Below are 14529 nucleotides of genomic sequence, written 5' to 3' on the forward strand. Positions count from 1 at the left end.
ATTATAATTACGATTAGATGGAAAGAAGGAAGAATGAAAGAATCTGAAGACGAAGAAATATTTTATTTAACGACGAACTCAACACATTTTTTTATTACGATTATATGGAACAAAAGAAAAATAACGGAGGAAAGGAATGTTTTAGTTATCGGCGTACTCAACACAGTTTTATTATGATTATATGAAAGGAAGGAACAACGAAATCAACTTATTTATTTTAAGGCAGATATAATAACAGAACAGAACAAAATATATTCCTGTCTGTCTGTCCGTCTGTCTGTCTGTAGCTATATAGTTTAAAAAATGTATACGTACCACCAAGTCGTAATATACACGGGAAGACCCAAACATGTCTCAGCATTATAACACAAAATGTGTTTCCCCTCCACTTGTCACTTCGACAGACAGCGCATAATCAAGCAAACTATCGGAGACGCGCGGGCTTAAATCAGTGGGTGTAGTCTGTTTGGAGGGGGTGAATATGAACCCAGTGGCTATATGTTTCCTCAACATCCATTATGAACAGCTTAATATTATATTGTACAAGTGTTGTGATTGTTTTCCCCCCCCCCCCCCCCCCTTTTTAAAAGTTTATAAATCCAATAATTTGCACCAGGGGCGCAAGCTGTTCGGATTACATTATTCCAAGGTTATTAATTAATCAGTGTTTAGACGTTCAATCTCAGTTACATGTGACTCCGTATGGTTGGCAATTAAAAATTAAGCTATTCAGCTAGTAAATCTATACTGCCAACTTTGATATCTGAGTGACTAATGCACTGCCTGACGTTTAACTTTGATGTATTCCATATTCATTCATTCATTTTAATTACCAAAGCCAGTCGCTTACAAACATGTCCATTCGATTTGCCGTACAATAGTTGTATTTGTTGGTAACGACCAGTTTCTATAAAAAGTAATATAATATGTATTATTTTTTTATTGATTTTGAAAAAGCCTTTGATTCTGTCTGTCGTATTGGCTTATTACAAACATTGTAAAATCTGAAATTGATAGCAAATGAGTCAGGATAACACTCAAGAATTGTATTCAAATCAGAATAATATGGTCCAGGTAATATTGGAGTTCGACAAGGGTTAAACGTATCACCATGTTTGTTTTAATATGCATCAATACATACCGTTGTTAATAATTAGTTGACCCAAATAAAGGTGGGTTTTTTTTTTTTTTTTCTTATATAACGACACCATTGATTTTTTAATCATCGGTTATTAGATGTAAAGACAGAGGGGCAGGGCGTAGCTCAGTGGTACAGCGCTCGCTTCATCCGTGGTCGGTCAGGGATCGATCCCCGTCGGTGGGCCCATTGCGATATTTCTCGTTCCAGCCAGTGCACCACGACTGATATATCAAAGGCCGTGATATGTTTTATCCTGTCTATGGGATAATGCATATAAAAGATCCCTTGCTGCTAATCGAAACGAGTAGCCCATGAAGTGGCGACAGCGGGTTTCCTCCCTCAATATCTGTGTGGTCCTCAACCATATGTCCGACGCCAAATAACCGTAAATAAAATGTGTTGAGTGCGTCGTTAAACAAAACATTTCCTGTCGTAGTCTTCCGAGCATGCACGCTACATTTATTCATTAGCAGCAAGGGATCTTTTATACACAGACTGGACACCACATTCCACGGTCTTTGATATGCCAGTTGTGGGACACTGACTGTAACGAGAAACATGTGAATGATAACGTTCGTTATTTATTTAAAGTTACAATATCGTTTCACCATTTTATAACATTATTTATCCATGCACAATACAAAACCTAATGAGAGAATGGGTACACCGAGGTGGTTCGAACCTGCGACCAAACCATCTCAGGCGAGCGCCCTGCCGCCCCTTTGAACCGAATAAAGTATCCATTAATTTAGTGTTTATAACCAATTAAGGTTCAAGCACACTGTCCTGGGCACACACCTCGGCTAATTGATCTGTCTGTCTAGGGAAGTGTTGTTTATTATATTAGGGGAGATAGAGAGAGAGAGAGAGAGAGAGAGAGAGAGAGAGAGAGAGAGAGAGAGAGAGAGAGAGAGAGAGAGAGAGAGAGAGATGAAAGTGTAGTGGTATTATAAAACTCGCTCTGGGTGGGAGCCGATACGTGCAGCGAACCCAGTACCTCTCAGCCTTATGGCCGATATTTTAACCACGCCACCGAGGTCGGTGAAGAGAATAAACTCAGTCTGAATCGTTGTCGCCATAACTGTAATAAACTAATAATAAACAAGGGAGACAACTGGTTTCGGGTAAGCCTATTTATTCTGATGTATAGTGTTGTGAATTGGTTGGGATTTGGGATCATCGATCATCAGAGGCAGTTTGGTTAATACGTAGGTAGGCCGACTAACAACGCAGGCCGAAAATTCCTCTTTGTACCTATTTGAATAATTTCGTATTTCTCTCTCTTTTTAATTATTATTTTTTCCCACTGCCCCCTTTCCTTTCTCTCTTTTGAATTTCAACTCATTTATCTAGGATCTAGCAACTCATCGTATCTTTCAACTTCTTTCGCTGTCCACCTCCACATCCCAGTCCTTGTCTCTCCAACCGCGACAGGTGATTGTCTCTTGTGGATATCTGTGCCACACACCTGCCATCGTCGTTAGTGCCGTAGTTCAGACCAGCTTTATTAGCGGCAGAGGATGCCAGGTGGGTACAGAGAAATGCACAGAGACTGCACCTGTGGACGAAGTTGAGACAGGTAGGTGATGGTGTGGACAGCTCAGAAGACAGAGTCGGAGGAAACTGACAGAAAGGGTTGAAACAGATTGAAATCGTGGGAGAAATTGGAAAGTTTTTTGTTTTATATATATTAAGATAATGAAAATGATAGGCAGAGGGTGATAGATGAGAAAGATGAATGAATGTGTGAACCAGCTTTGACGGGATTTGAACCACTGTCGTCAGCTTGATTGTCCATCAGCTTATCCACTAGAGCACGGAGCTCAATCTCTCACACGTCTTTGAGAATGTAACTTCTAGAAGTTCCGTAGAGTATTTTATTTAGCGACCTGATGTAAGCAGTTAACCATTTAACATTCAGTGCGCTAAACTTAAACACACTACTTGTCGTCGGACCGAGACCTTAGAAGTGGTAAGTTTTGCTTAACGACACCACTAGAGCATATTGATTTATTAATCATCAGCTACTGAATGTAAAACATAATTTTGACAGTTTTAGAGAGGAAACCGGGTACACGTTTCCATTAGTATCAAGATTTTTCATTTACATCTACCCCGCAGACAGGATAGCAAGGTCCCTCTAACTAGGTCAGGAACACGGGCGAGAGTAGTTCAAGTCGGTCATGCACCTTCACACTAAGGTCACTGCCTTCCAACACCAAGGTCAACCAGGACAGAAGTCTGTCACACACCTGCAAACCAAGATCAGGCTCACACCAAGGTCGCACACCTGCACACCAATGCTCACGGTCACGCACCTACACCAATGCCATCGTCTCCTATCACACCAAGGCCACGTGATCACGGAAAGTAGGTCATGGCACCCAACAGGCTTCCCTACTCATAACTATTTAATCACTGTTCTGTGTGTATACATGAACACAAACTTCAAGCCCAACATATTTATATCAATTCCATTATTTAAACTGGAGGAAGAATTACAGTTAACATTTTCCCACACAATCAATTATGTATTTTTATAATCGACCATTACATCGTAAGAGCCAATCCGATCAAGTTTCGATTATAAATGATCAACGGAACATGACTTTTCTAATTTAATTTCTTTTAAAACAATGCCCTATATATAACACGATCTGATGAATGTATACACATATCTGATTGGACAAATTTGCTTCTTTTTTTTCCACACAAAATGTTTCAAACAAAAAAGTAGGAAAACAAAAGTAAATTGTCCTGAAAAAACGCGTCTCCAGGCATCTTATTTTAAAATTGTCCAAGGAAGAATGTCATTGTATTCACTGGAATTGTCACCCCGTTCTGGAGATTGACTAGTTTGCAAATACAAACGTCACTTTTTAAAAAATAATGTTATGACCCCTCTTTATAAAATCCGTACAATACAAGCTGACCCCGTGTTTCTTCCAGTTTTAAGAAAGTTCAATACCCCTTCTTGTCCAGGACCCAGTCACTAGCGAAGTCACAAATTGTTCCCGGAAGAGACGTGCTTGAACATTAATATTGCATCCATTCCAATCCAACAAACTTTAGATATTAAACTGAATGCCATGGGATACATTTGAATGTTCACCCCATTCTGGAGCTTGACTAATTTCGAGATTAAAAAAAAATAATAATAATTATAAAAAAAAATGCAGATACAGACTTTCCCTTTTAGGACCCCTCTTTATAAAATCCCGGACCCGCTAAATACAGGCTCATCTTGTGTTTCTTCCAGTTTTAACAAAATTCAGATATTAAATAGATCAACAAAGATCCATTTCGTAGTATTCCCACGATGACGTCATCGTGGTTGGATCGGCGAACGTCGGGGCTGAAATGACCTGACACTGTTGACTGTTCTGGTTGTAGTTGAACGCCAAACAATCGTGGTGGCCACATCTGCTCGCACAATTCGTGACGTCAACAACGCCGGAAATGACGTCATGTGTCGAGTCCAGTCGCGTCCCTCGTGTTCGATGGAAAAGTCTGGTGAAAGGACAAGCTGTGAATGAAAGTTTTGTTTTCGTTAATTATAGTTTTAGAGAGGAAACCCGCTACATTATCCATTAATAGCAAGGTTCTTTTTTTTTAAAATACATTATCGCACAGATAGGATACTACATCAGCACATAATCGCAAACCCATTGGATACACAGCCACTGGTATTCTAAATATGAAAATGTATTTAAATTCAATTTTAGTCGCACAAAATGCTGCTAGTCAGAAACAACTTACAATAGGTGCAAATTGGGGACAGTGCCTTTAAAAATGACGTTATCGCACGGGCGTAGGTATGTGCCAAAACATGTGCGTGTGGAGAAGGGGCACACAGGTTTATATATAAATACATGCCCCCATGCCCCCTGGTGTGGCGCGTGCACAGCCTCCTGTGTTCTCCGTAAACACGTCATTGGTGAAGCTGTATAGACACCCCCTGCAACATAAATCCATTTATTACATATCCATTTAATCTTACTATACTGATAAAGAATTGCGAAAGTTCAATAAAATATATATTTTATTGAACATAAGTGTGATACAAAATCTCGCATGCGTAGTAAGTGTTGGCCTGAATGACGTCATGCCCTTGCCCAGGAAAGACGTCATGATGCTAGCCAGCTGGGCCCATATTTCTGAAGCTATCTTTATAGCGCGTCGAAACTGTAAAACCATCGTAGAATGTGACGTCACTCCAGCACACGCCATAGTGACGTCACAGCTTACGATGATTTTACGATTTCGTGGGATAATATTGCTTCGAAACTATTGGCCCTGGCTCAGCGTTCCGTCAGTTCAATAGAATTCAACCAACTTTCCAGACGAAGTAAGATGTGTTATTTACTTAATATTTTCTTAATCACAATATAGAAAAGGGTTATAATTTTATTATATATTAATTTTCATTTTCTTTTACATCATGACACACACACCCCCCCCCCCCCCCCCCCCCCCTCCCAATGAATTATCTGTATCAGCCACTGAGTAATAAATATGGAACCACATACTAGTTGTTTTGTAATATTATTTATTCAAAATTGCACTCGGTCTGGTCACAGGTTCTCCCAAACAGAAACCACTAATAAAATACTATAGTTACATATATAAAGACTAAAGGTAAGACACTTCCGGACGAGAATTTACGATGACCATGCATTGAAAATATCACTACAAAGTACATACTAAACGCATCGTCAAAAGCTGTATTGCATTTGATGCAAGGTTTACTTATTTGTTTTATAAATTAAACCAATGAATTGTACTTACCATCTATAAATAAGTAGAGTTTGAATTAAAATGTATTTTCTATCCTGATAAACGCGTAACGTCTTGAAGTGAAGGGCGCGTAACTCTTTCAGCATTGTTCCTGTGCAGTTCACACCTTCCTCACGAGCACAAACGTAAGTTTATTTCATTAAGAACAATTGTATTTATTGAAATAACTTAAAATGTTAACTTGCATGTTCGGCCCAGACGTTTCTGCCCCCGTCAGTTTTGGCCAAAAAAAAAAAAACAACATATATATATATATATATATATATATATATATATATATATATATATATATATATATATATATATAGCATTATTGTGGTACAATTTGCATTTACGTTGCGTTCGTTCATGATGCTGATGAGAATACATGAAAATAATGAAGGAGAATTGTCGGCCTTGTGAAAAACGAAAAAGTCCAAGACGCACCCCGTCTAGGAATTCTAAATCAACTTTAAATTTATGTTGAACAAATACATGTAAATTTATTACATAAGTACTAATTTTTTTAATGAAAACATAATCATTTACGATTACAGTAGTGTGTAACATTTCGTTGTTAAATGTCTTATTTATTTTTGGAGAAGTTTTCAAAAAGCTGTCCTACCTTTAGGCTACTCTTTATTATATATACCGGCCTCGGTGACGTCGTGGCAGGCCATCGGTCTACAGGCTGGTAGGCACTGGGTTCGGATCCCAGTCGAGGCATGGGATTTTTACTCCAAATACCGACTCCAAACCCTGAGTGAGTGCTCCGCAAGACTCAATGGGTATGTGTAAACCACTTGCACCGAACAGTGATCCATAACTGGTTCAACAAAGGCCATGGTTTGTGCTATCCTGCCTGTGGGAAGCGCAAATAAAAGATCCCTTGCTGCTAATCGGAAGAGTAGCCCATGTAGTGGTGACAGCGGGTTTCCTCTCAAAATCTGTGTGGTCCTTAACCATATGTCTGACGCCATATAACCGTAAATAAAATGTGTTGAGTTCGTTGTTAAATAAAACACTTCTTTCTTTCTTTATTATATAACTTAAGTAGAACATATCCGATGTCAATGTTTGGGGATACCTGTGGGTCAGTCAGATCATGGGGTTAAACTGACTTAAAATCTTAGCTGTGTTCATTGTTCCACACCCGACCACTGCCCATGCCAGAGATTGGATGTCGGAAAGACGTGCCTGAACCTTAATTGGATAGACGCACGTTAACAGAGTTTACGCTACGCCAAGCTGTGTGCATTCGTATGTCTCGTCGATACGAATACGAATACGTTTATTTAGATTGCCGATCATTTCGTAACAATACGAGTAATGTTGGAATTAATGAATGAATGAATGAATGTTTAAGGACACCCCAGCACGAAAAATACATCGGCTATTGGGTGTCAAACTATGGTAAATGCAAACACAAAGTTGATGAGCAACGTCAATATAAAATCCAACAGTTAAATTAAAACACAGTGTAAAGAACTGTGTCAAAAGACAAATATCACAGACAGATAAGTAATGTTGGAAGTAATAGTAAAAGAAAAATGGACTTAAAATCTTAGCTGTGTGCATTATTCCACTCGACCACTGGCCATGCCAGAGATTGGGTGTGGGAGAGACTTGCCTGAGCCTTACTTGGATAGAGACACGTTAATAGAGTTTACGTTATGCTACGCTGTGTACATTGGTATGTCTCGTCTATACGAATACGAATACGATTAAGTTTATTTGGATTGCCGATCATTTCATAGCAATACGAGTAATGTTGGAAGTAATAGTAAGATTTTACATTATTTGAAGGTGGGTAATAAATAAAACGAACACTCGTTTTCGCTAGATAATTATATATGTTTTTATTAAATTAAAAAGGAGTTTAGTATTCTACATATTTAAAAAAGTAGAGTACTTTCTTAAACGGCAGTGTAGTATTCTATATATTTTAAAGGGAAAGTAGAGTACTTTCTTAAACGGCAGTGTAGTATTCTATATATTTTAAAGGGAAAGTAGAGTACTTTCTTAAACGGCAGTGTAGTATTCTATATATTTTAAAGGGAAAGTAGTGTACTTTCTTAAATGGCACTGTAGTATTCTTAAACGACAGTTTAGTATATATATATATATTTTAAAGAAAAGTAGAGTACTTTCTTAAACGGCAGTGTAGTATTCTATATATTATAGAGGAAAGTAGAGTACTGTCTTAAACGGCAGTGTAGTATTCTATACATTTTAAAGGAAAGTAGAGTAATTTCTTAAACGGCAGTGTAGTATTCTATACATTTTAAAGGAAAGTAGAGTAATTTCTTAAACGGCAATGTAGTATTATATATATTTTAAAGGAAAGTAGAGTATTTTCTTAAAAGGCAGTGTAGCATTCTATATATTTTAAAGAAAAGGTATATTATTTTCTTAAAAGGGACTGTAGTATGTAGTATTCTATATAGTTTAAAGGAAACGTATAGTACTTTTTTAAAAGAGAGTTTGGTAAAAAAATAAATATTTTAAAGGAAAGCTAAAGTACTTTTATAAAAGGGAGTTTATTATGCTATATACTTTAAAGGAAAGGTATAGTACTTTCTTAAGAGGGAGTTTAGTAGTATATATATTTAAAGGAAACGTGCAGTACTTTCTTAAAAGGAAGTGTAGTATTCTACATATTTTGAAGAAAAGGTACAGTACTTTCTTAAAAGGAAGTGTAGTATGTAGTATTCTATATATTTTAAAGGAAACTTACAGTAATTTCTTAAAAGGGAGTATAGCATTCTATACATTTTAAGGGAATGCTACAGTACTTTTATAAAAGGGAGTTTATTATGATATATACTTTAAAAGAAAGGTAAAAAATGAGTTTATTATAAAGGAAAGGTATAGTACTTTCTTAAACGGAGTTTAGTATTCTCTATATTTTAAAGGAAACCTACAGTACTTTCTTAAAAGCGAGTGTAGTATTATCTATATTTTAAAGGGAAGCTACAGTACTTTCTTAAAAGAGAGTTTAGTATTCTCTATATTTTAAAGGGAAGCTACAGTACTTTCTTAAAAGAGAGTTTAGTATTATCTATATTTTAAAGGAAAGCTACAGTACTGTTATAAAAGGGAGTGCAGTATTCTATACATTTTAAAGGTAATATACAGTACTTTCTTAAAAGAGAGTTTAGTATTATCTATATTTTAAAGGAAACGTACAATACTTTCTTAAAAGGGAGTTTATTATGCTATGTACTTTAAAGGAAAGGTATATTACTTTCTTAAAAATAGAGTTTAGTATTATATATTTTAAAGGAAACGTGCAGTACTTTCTTAAAAGCGACTGTAGTGTGTAGTATTATCTATATTTTAAAGGAAACCGACAGTATATTCTTATAAGGGAGTTTAGTATTCTCTATATATTAAATGGAAGGTACACTACTTTTTCAAAGGGAATTTAGCATTCTATATATTTTAAAGGTAATATACAGTACTTTCTTAAAAGAGAGATTAGTATTCTATACATTTTAAAGGAATACTACTGTACTTTTTATAAAATGGAGTTTATTATGATATATACTTTAAAAGAAAGGTAAAATACGTTCTTAAAAGGAGTTTAGTATTCTCTATATTTTAAAGGAAAGGTATAGTACTTTCTTAAAAGGGAGTTTAGTAGTATATATATTTTATAGGAAAGGTAAAGTATTTTCTTAAAAGGAAGTTTAGTATTCTATATATAGTTTAAAGGAAAGATACAGTATTTTGTTAATTTGTGACTATTTGTCTTAGAGAAAACCAGCAATATTTTTTCCATTGAAATGGATCTTTTATATGAACTTTCACACAGGCAGGGCAGCTCATACCACGGCCTTTGATATACCAGTTGTGGAACATTGGTTGAGTCTGGGGAAACCCCAATCAGAGAATCAGTTGACCTCAGGCGAGCACTCAACCGACTGAGATAGATTCTGAGATAAATGTGTTGTGTTAGATGCAAAAACAAATTAGTTTTTATTTCACCTAGTACCACTGTATCAAGTAACCTTGTGCTTGAAACATGTATGAGGTACCTGTAAAAAAAAAGGTACTAAAATTCTGTGCAGAACTAGGGTAGTCATAGATGCTACCCGTTTTCTCTGAAGTGAGCAGCTTGACCCCCCCCCCCCCCCCCCCCCCCCACACACACACACACTTCCCAATGTTTTGCTGATTGACTTTAAGGGTCAGGGGTGGTAGTTATTAAATGCGTGGTGTTTATGTCGATTTGATACGCAGCAGGTAGGAGTTTTAGCCACATATGTTACTACTGTCGTCTATGAGATTTAATTTGGTAATATACAATCTTATATTGGTTGCTAACCTGTGGTTATTTCAATTATTGCTGGAGGAAGGGAGAGGGCAGGGGCAGAGAGAGAGAGAGAGAGAGAGAGAGAGAGAGAGAGAGAGAGAGAGAGAGAGAGAGAGAGAGAGAGAGAGAGAGAGAGAGAGAGAGAGAGAGAGAGAGAGAGAGAGAGAGAGAGAGGAGGGGAGATACTACATTTTAAACTTCGCTAAAAAGATATAGGATTCGTATAAAATGGTATGTGTTGAAATATTGAGCTTACAGTAACTGCCTCCCCTGTTCGTGATGATGACGTCATCTATTTGGAAAGATCCATGCAGATCGACCATCCACCACAGTTGCATGTCGCCATAATTTGTTGTTGCGCAGAAGTCGGTGAACAAGTCGTTCCCGCTGTTTCCGTCGAGCTGCTGCGAAGTTATAGTTCATCACAGTACTCATGACGGCAGGTTTTTGAAAGGCAAGATTTGAAGAATTTACTGAGAGAGAAAAAGATTAGTGCTCATCATTACAACAGTTGATCGCAAAACACCCGCAAAAGCAACAACTACGACACTCCCACCTCTCAAAAAAAACACAACAACAAACAAACAAAAAAAAAAAAAAAAAAAAAGAAAAAACCCAAACAATAAAAAACAAAACAAAACAAAAAACATAAAAAGAACAAAAAACGCACAAGCACCCCCCCGCACGGACGCGTACACACAAACAAGCACACGTGCGCACATACACACACGCACAGACACACGCTGGGACACACGCACAGACACACACGCATACACATATACACACACAAACACACACACGCTCACACGCAACCATACGCACACACATACACACACACACTTATACACACACGCACACACAAACACACGCACACTTATACACACACATGAACACACATGCGCACAATAATCCATGATTGAACAACCACAAAAACAACCTCATCAAAAACTAGACCTAAACATTAACAAAAACAACAACATAATTAACAAAAAAAACAAAAAAAACAACAACAAACAAACAAACACTCCCACGCAGACGCACTCAACAACAAGAACTCATGAACAATATCCCCAAACAATCACATTGCATCACTCCTTCCTCCTTAAACAAATAAACAGACAAACAAACAAACGAAAGCAACCCATAACTCAGAAAGAAGACTCCAACGATATAAGTGATATTTGCTTTGATATTACATTTAACGTAAAATAAAAGCAACAAAAGAAACAGAATGAAAACAAATATCAAAAACAATTTTTCAAAAACAACACTTTCAAAAGAATGAAAGCATATGTATGTGTGTATGAATCTATTGATGCATGGATCTTTATATATTGTATGTATGTATGTGTGTATGTATGTATGTATGTATGTATGTATGTATGTATGTATGTATGTATGTAGTTATAGTATCTATATATCGTCTGCCTGTCTGCCTGCCTGCCTGTCTGTCTGCCTGCCTGTCTGTATGCCTGCCTACCTGTCTGTCTGCCTGTCTGTCTGCCTGCCTGCCTGCCTGCCTGTATGCCTTCCTGCCTGCCTGCCTACCCGTCTCCCTGCCTGCCTGCATGTGTGTCTGTCTGCCTGTCGGTCTATCTAATATAACAAAAAGCTGTATACGCACCATCAAGTCGTAACATACACAGGGAGTCCAAACACTAACATATTTCAGCATAGTCACACACAAACTGTTTATAGTCAAACAGAACATGACAATCTTGCAACTTTGTAATATTGACCAAATATCAGCATATTGGTAAACGGAAATACCCGTACAAATTACAAATTAACCTTCTCTCTCACTGTCAGTGTGACACAAAAATGGATTGTTTGACTAATTAGTTTTATAGATGAATGCAACAGGACTCCTAACCGAGTTCATCGATTCCGACGCTGATGGTTTCTTTGATTGCTCGACCAAAGCAAGGAACAACCCTTTGACGCTTACAAAGATAATACTAAGTGTAATATTACTGATGATACTTGTATTGATGGATCATTGATTAATTCCGTAAACCATTTCTAACAATTATGAAGTACACAGATTATGAACAATGTAAAGTTAAAGTCTGTTTTGTTTAACGACACAATAGAGCACATTGATTGATTAATCATCGGTTATTGCATGTCAAAAATTATCTAGTACACTAAATTCACAGCAGACTATGAATAATGTAAAGCTAATTTTGTTTTGTTTAACGACACAACTAGAGAACATCGATTAATTAATCAACGGCTATTGGATGTCAAACATTTGATAATTCTGGCTCGTAGTCATCAGAGGAAACCCAATACATTTTTCCTAATGCAGAAAGGAGTCGTTTATATATGCACTTTCTCGCAGACAGGAAAGCACATACCACGGCCTCTGACCAGCTGTGATGCACTGGTTGGAACGAAAAACAAACCCAATCAGTTGAATGGATACACCGAGGTGTTTCGATCCCATGACGCAAACACCCCAACCAGGATCTCTACCGACTGAGCTAAATCCCGCCCCTTATTTTTAACAGCTGTAAAATACTTTTTCGAAAGCATAAATTATGTAAACCATGAAATACCAAAGAAAATAAGTCTACCAGACAGAATTATCAAAAGTAAAGCCGACTGTATAAAAACTGCTAAGTTTAAACATAAATAAATGGTGTAACTAAACAGAATGTAGAAAAAAAACCCTGGCCAAGCGTTAAATAACTCATATAATTAACAGGACAAATAAGTTAAAAGACTAAGATAGTCTAATCTAAAAAGATTCCTGGTCAATATTAAATTCTAAGAAAAAGCATTCCAATGAGATTAAGAACACATTTGATATTAGTTCATTGTGTGGCTATTTTTAGCAACCAAATTCTAATAATGCCAACAGCGAAGCGTATGAGCTTTTCAGTCAATCAGTCAATCAATCCATTGATCGATTAATCAACCAACCAACCAAAACAAACAAACACTTTATACTTCATTGGTCAACCAACCAATCAAGAAACCAACCAATCAAGCGATCAAGTAATCGATCGGTCAATCACTGAAGGTTCAAGCACACCTGTCTTGGGGACATCCCCCGAGATTTCTCGGTTTATGTGTAAAAACAGGTAGATTGGTGGTGTATCAAGCGAGCGCTTTACAACCGGATGGTAGGTTGTTATTTGTAACTCCAACACAATCTAAACATCTTTCTGCTATATTTCTAATTCGCCTGATGCGCGGTCGGCTTGGGATCGATCCCCATCGTTGAGCGCATTGAGCTATTTCTCGATCCAGCCAATGCACCACGAATGGTATATCAAATACCGTGGTATGTGCTATCCTGTCTGGTATGGTGCATATAAAAGAGCCCTTGCTAGTAATGGAAAAATGTAGCTGATTTCCTTTCTCAAGGACTATATATAAAAAGTACCAAATGTTTGACATCCAATAGCCGATGGTTAATAAATCAATGTGCTCTAGTGGTGTCGTTACATAAAACAAACTGGCCGTTAAGACGTCTGCAATACCCGAGACAACAATTAACATATATTATGTCTTTAAATGCCCGTAAGATATTACTATCGCATGACAATAATTGTTCTGACCGGCAGGTTGCCGACTAAGTATGGACTCTGTTAATGTATAGATGACAGACGTCAGGTAACCAATTTACTAATTCTTAATGTACATGTAAAAATAAAGATATAAACTGTATTGCTACGAAGTTTAAACAGTAGCACTGTCACAATACGAACAAATTCATCTTGCTACAGCTGAACCAATTGTATGTCTTTAAATTGTAGTGAAGTCCACGGGAAGCTAACTATAAAATTATTGAATCTGCCCCTATCTCCGCGCCCACCCCTCGCCAATTTTTACATATGAGCTAAACAGTTCAACAAAAATCCATTCCATAGTAATCCCACGATGACGTCATCGTTTTTGAATCGTTAAACGTCGGAGATGAAATGAGCTGACACTGTTGACGTTTCTGGTTGTAGTTGAACGCCAAACAATCGCCGTCGCCGCATCTGCTGGCACAATGCATGACGTCATCAACATCAGGAATGACGACGTTTGTCGAGTTTAATCGTGCCCCTAATATACGATGGAAAGGCCTTAAGGGAGCACAACCTGTGAATGATAAAATGATCACCAAATTATGACAACATTTACTAATGCAAAGTAAACAATAACTACATTTTTCATAAACTCACAACCAAATCTCTCAATATTCACATAGTTCAAGACATACAGGAAAATATAGGCAGTATGACACACGTGTGCAATAATAATTCCACATGCACAACGAATGACGTAATTTTGGGAA

The 14529-nt window shown here is 37.2% G+C and overlaps 1 protein-coding gene across 2 annotated transcripts in view; it reads right to left on the minus strand.

Annotated features, from left to right (window-relative positions):
• Positions 1-532, minus strand: part of LOC121391693 — a 10336-nt gene extending 9804 nt beyond the window's left edge. For both annotated transcript variants that reach the window (XM_041523234.1, XM_041523235.1), the window contains exon 1: positions 316-532. In XM_041523234.1, the coding sequence (XP_041379168.1) occupies positions 316-361 (46 nt within the window). In that variant the 5' untranslated portion in view covers positions 362-532. The remainder of the gene's footprint in view (positions 1-315) is intronic.
• Positions 533-14529: the final 13997 nt, after the last annotated feature.

This window comes from Gigantopelta aegis, unplaced genomic scaffold (genome assembly GCF_016097555.1).
Source record: "Gigantopelta aegis isolate Gae_Host unplaced genomic scaffold, Gae_host_genome ctg2838_pilon_pilon:::debris, whole genome shotgun sequence".
Taxonomy (NCBI): Eukaryota; Metazoa; Mollusca; class Gastropoda; order Neomphalida; family Peltospiridae; genus Gigantopelta; species Gigantopelta aegis.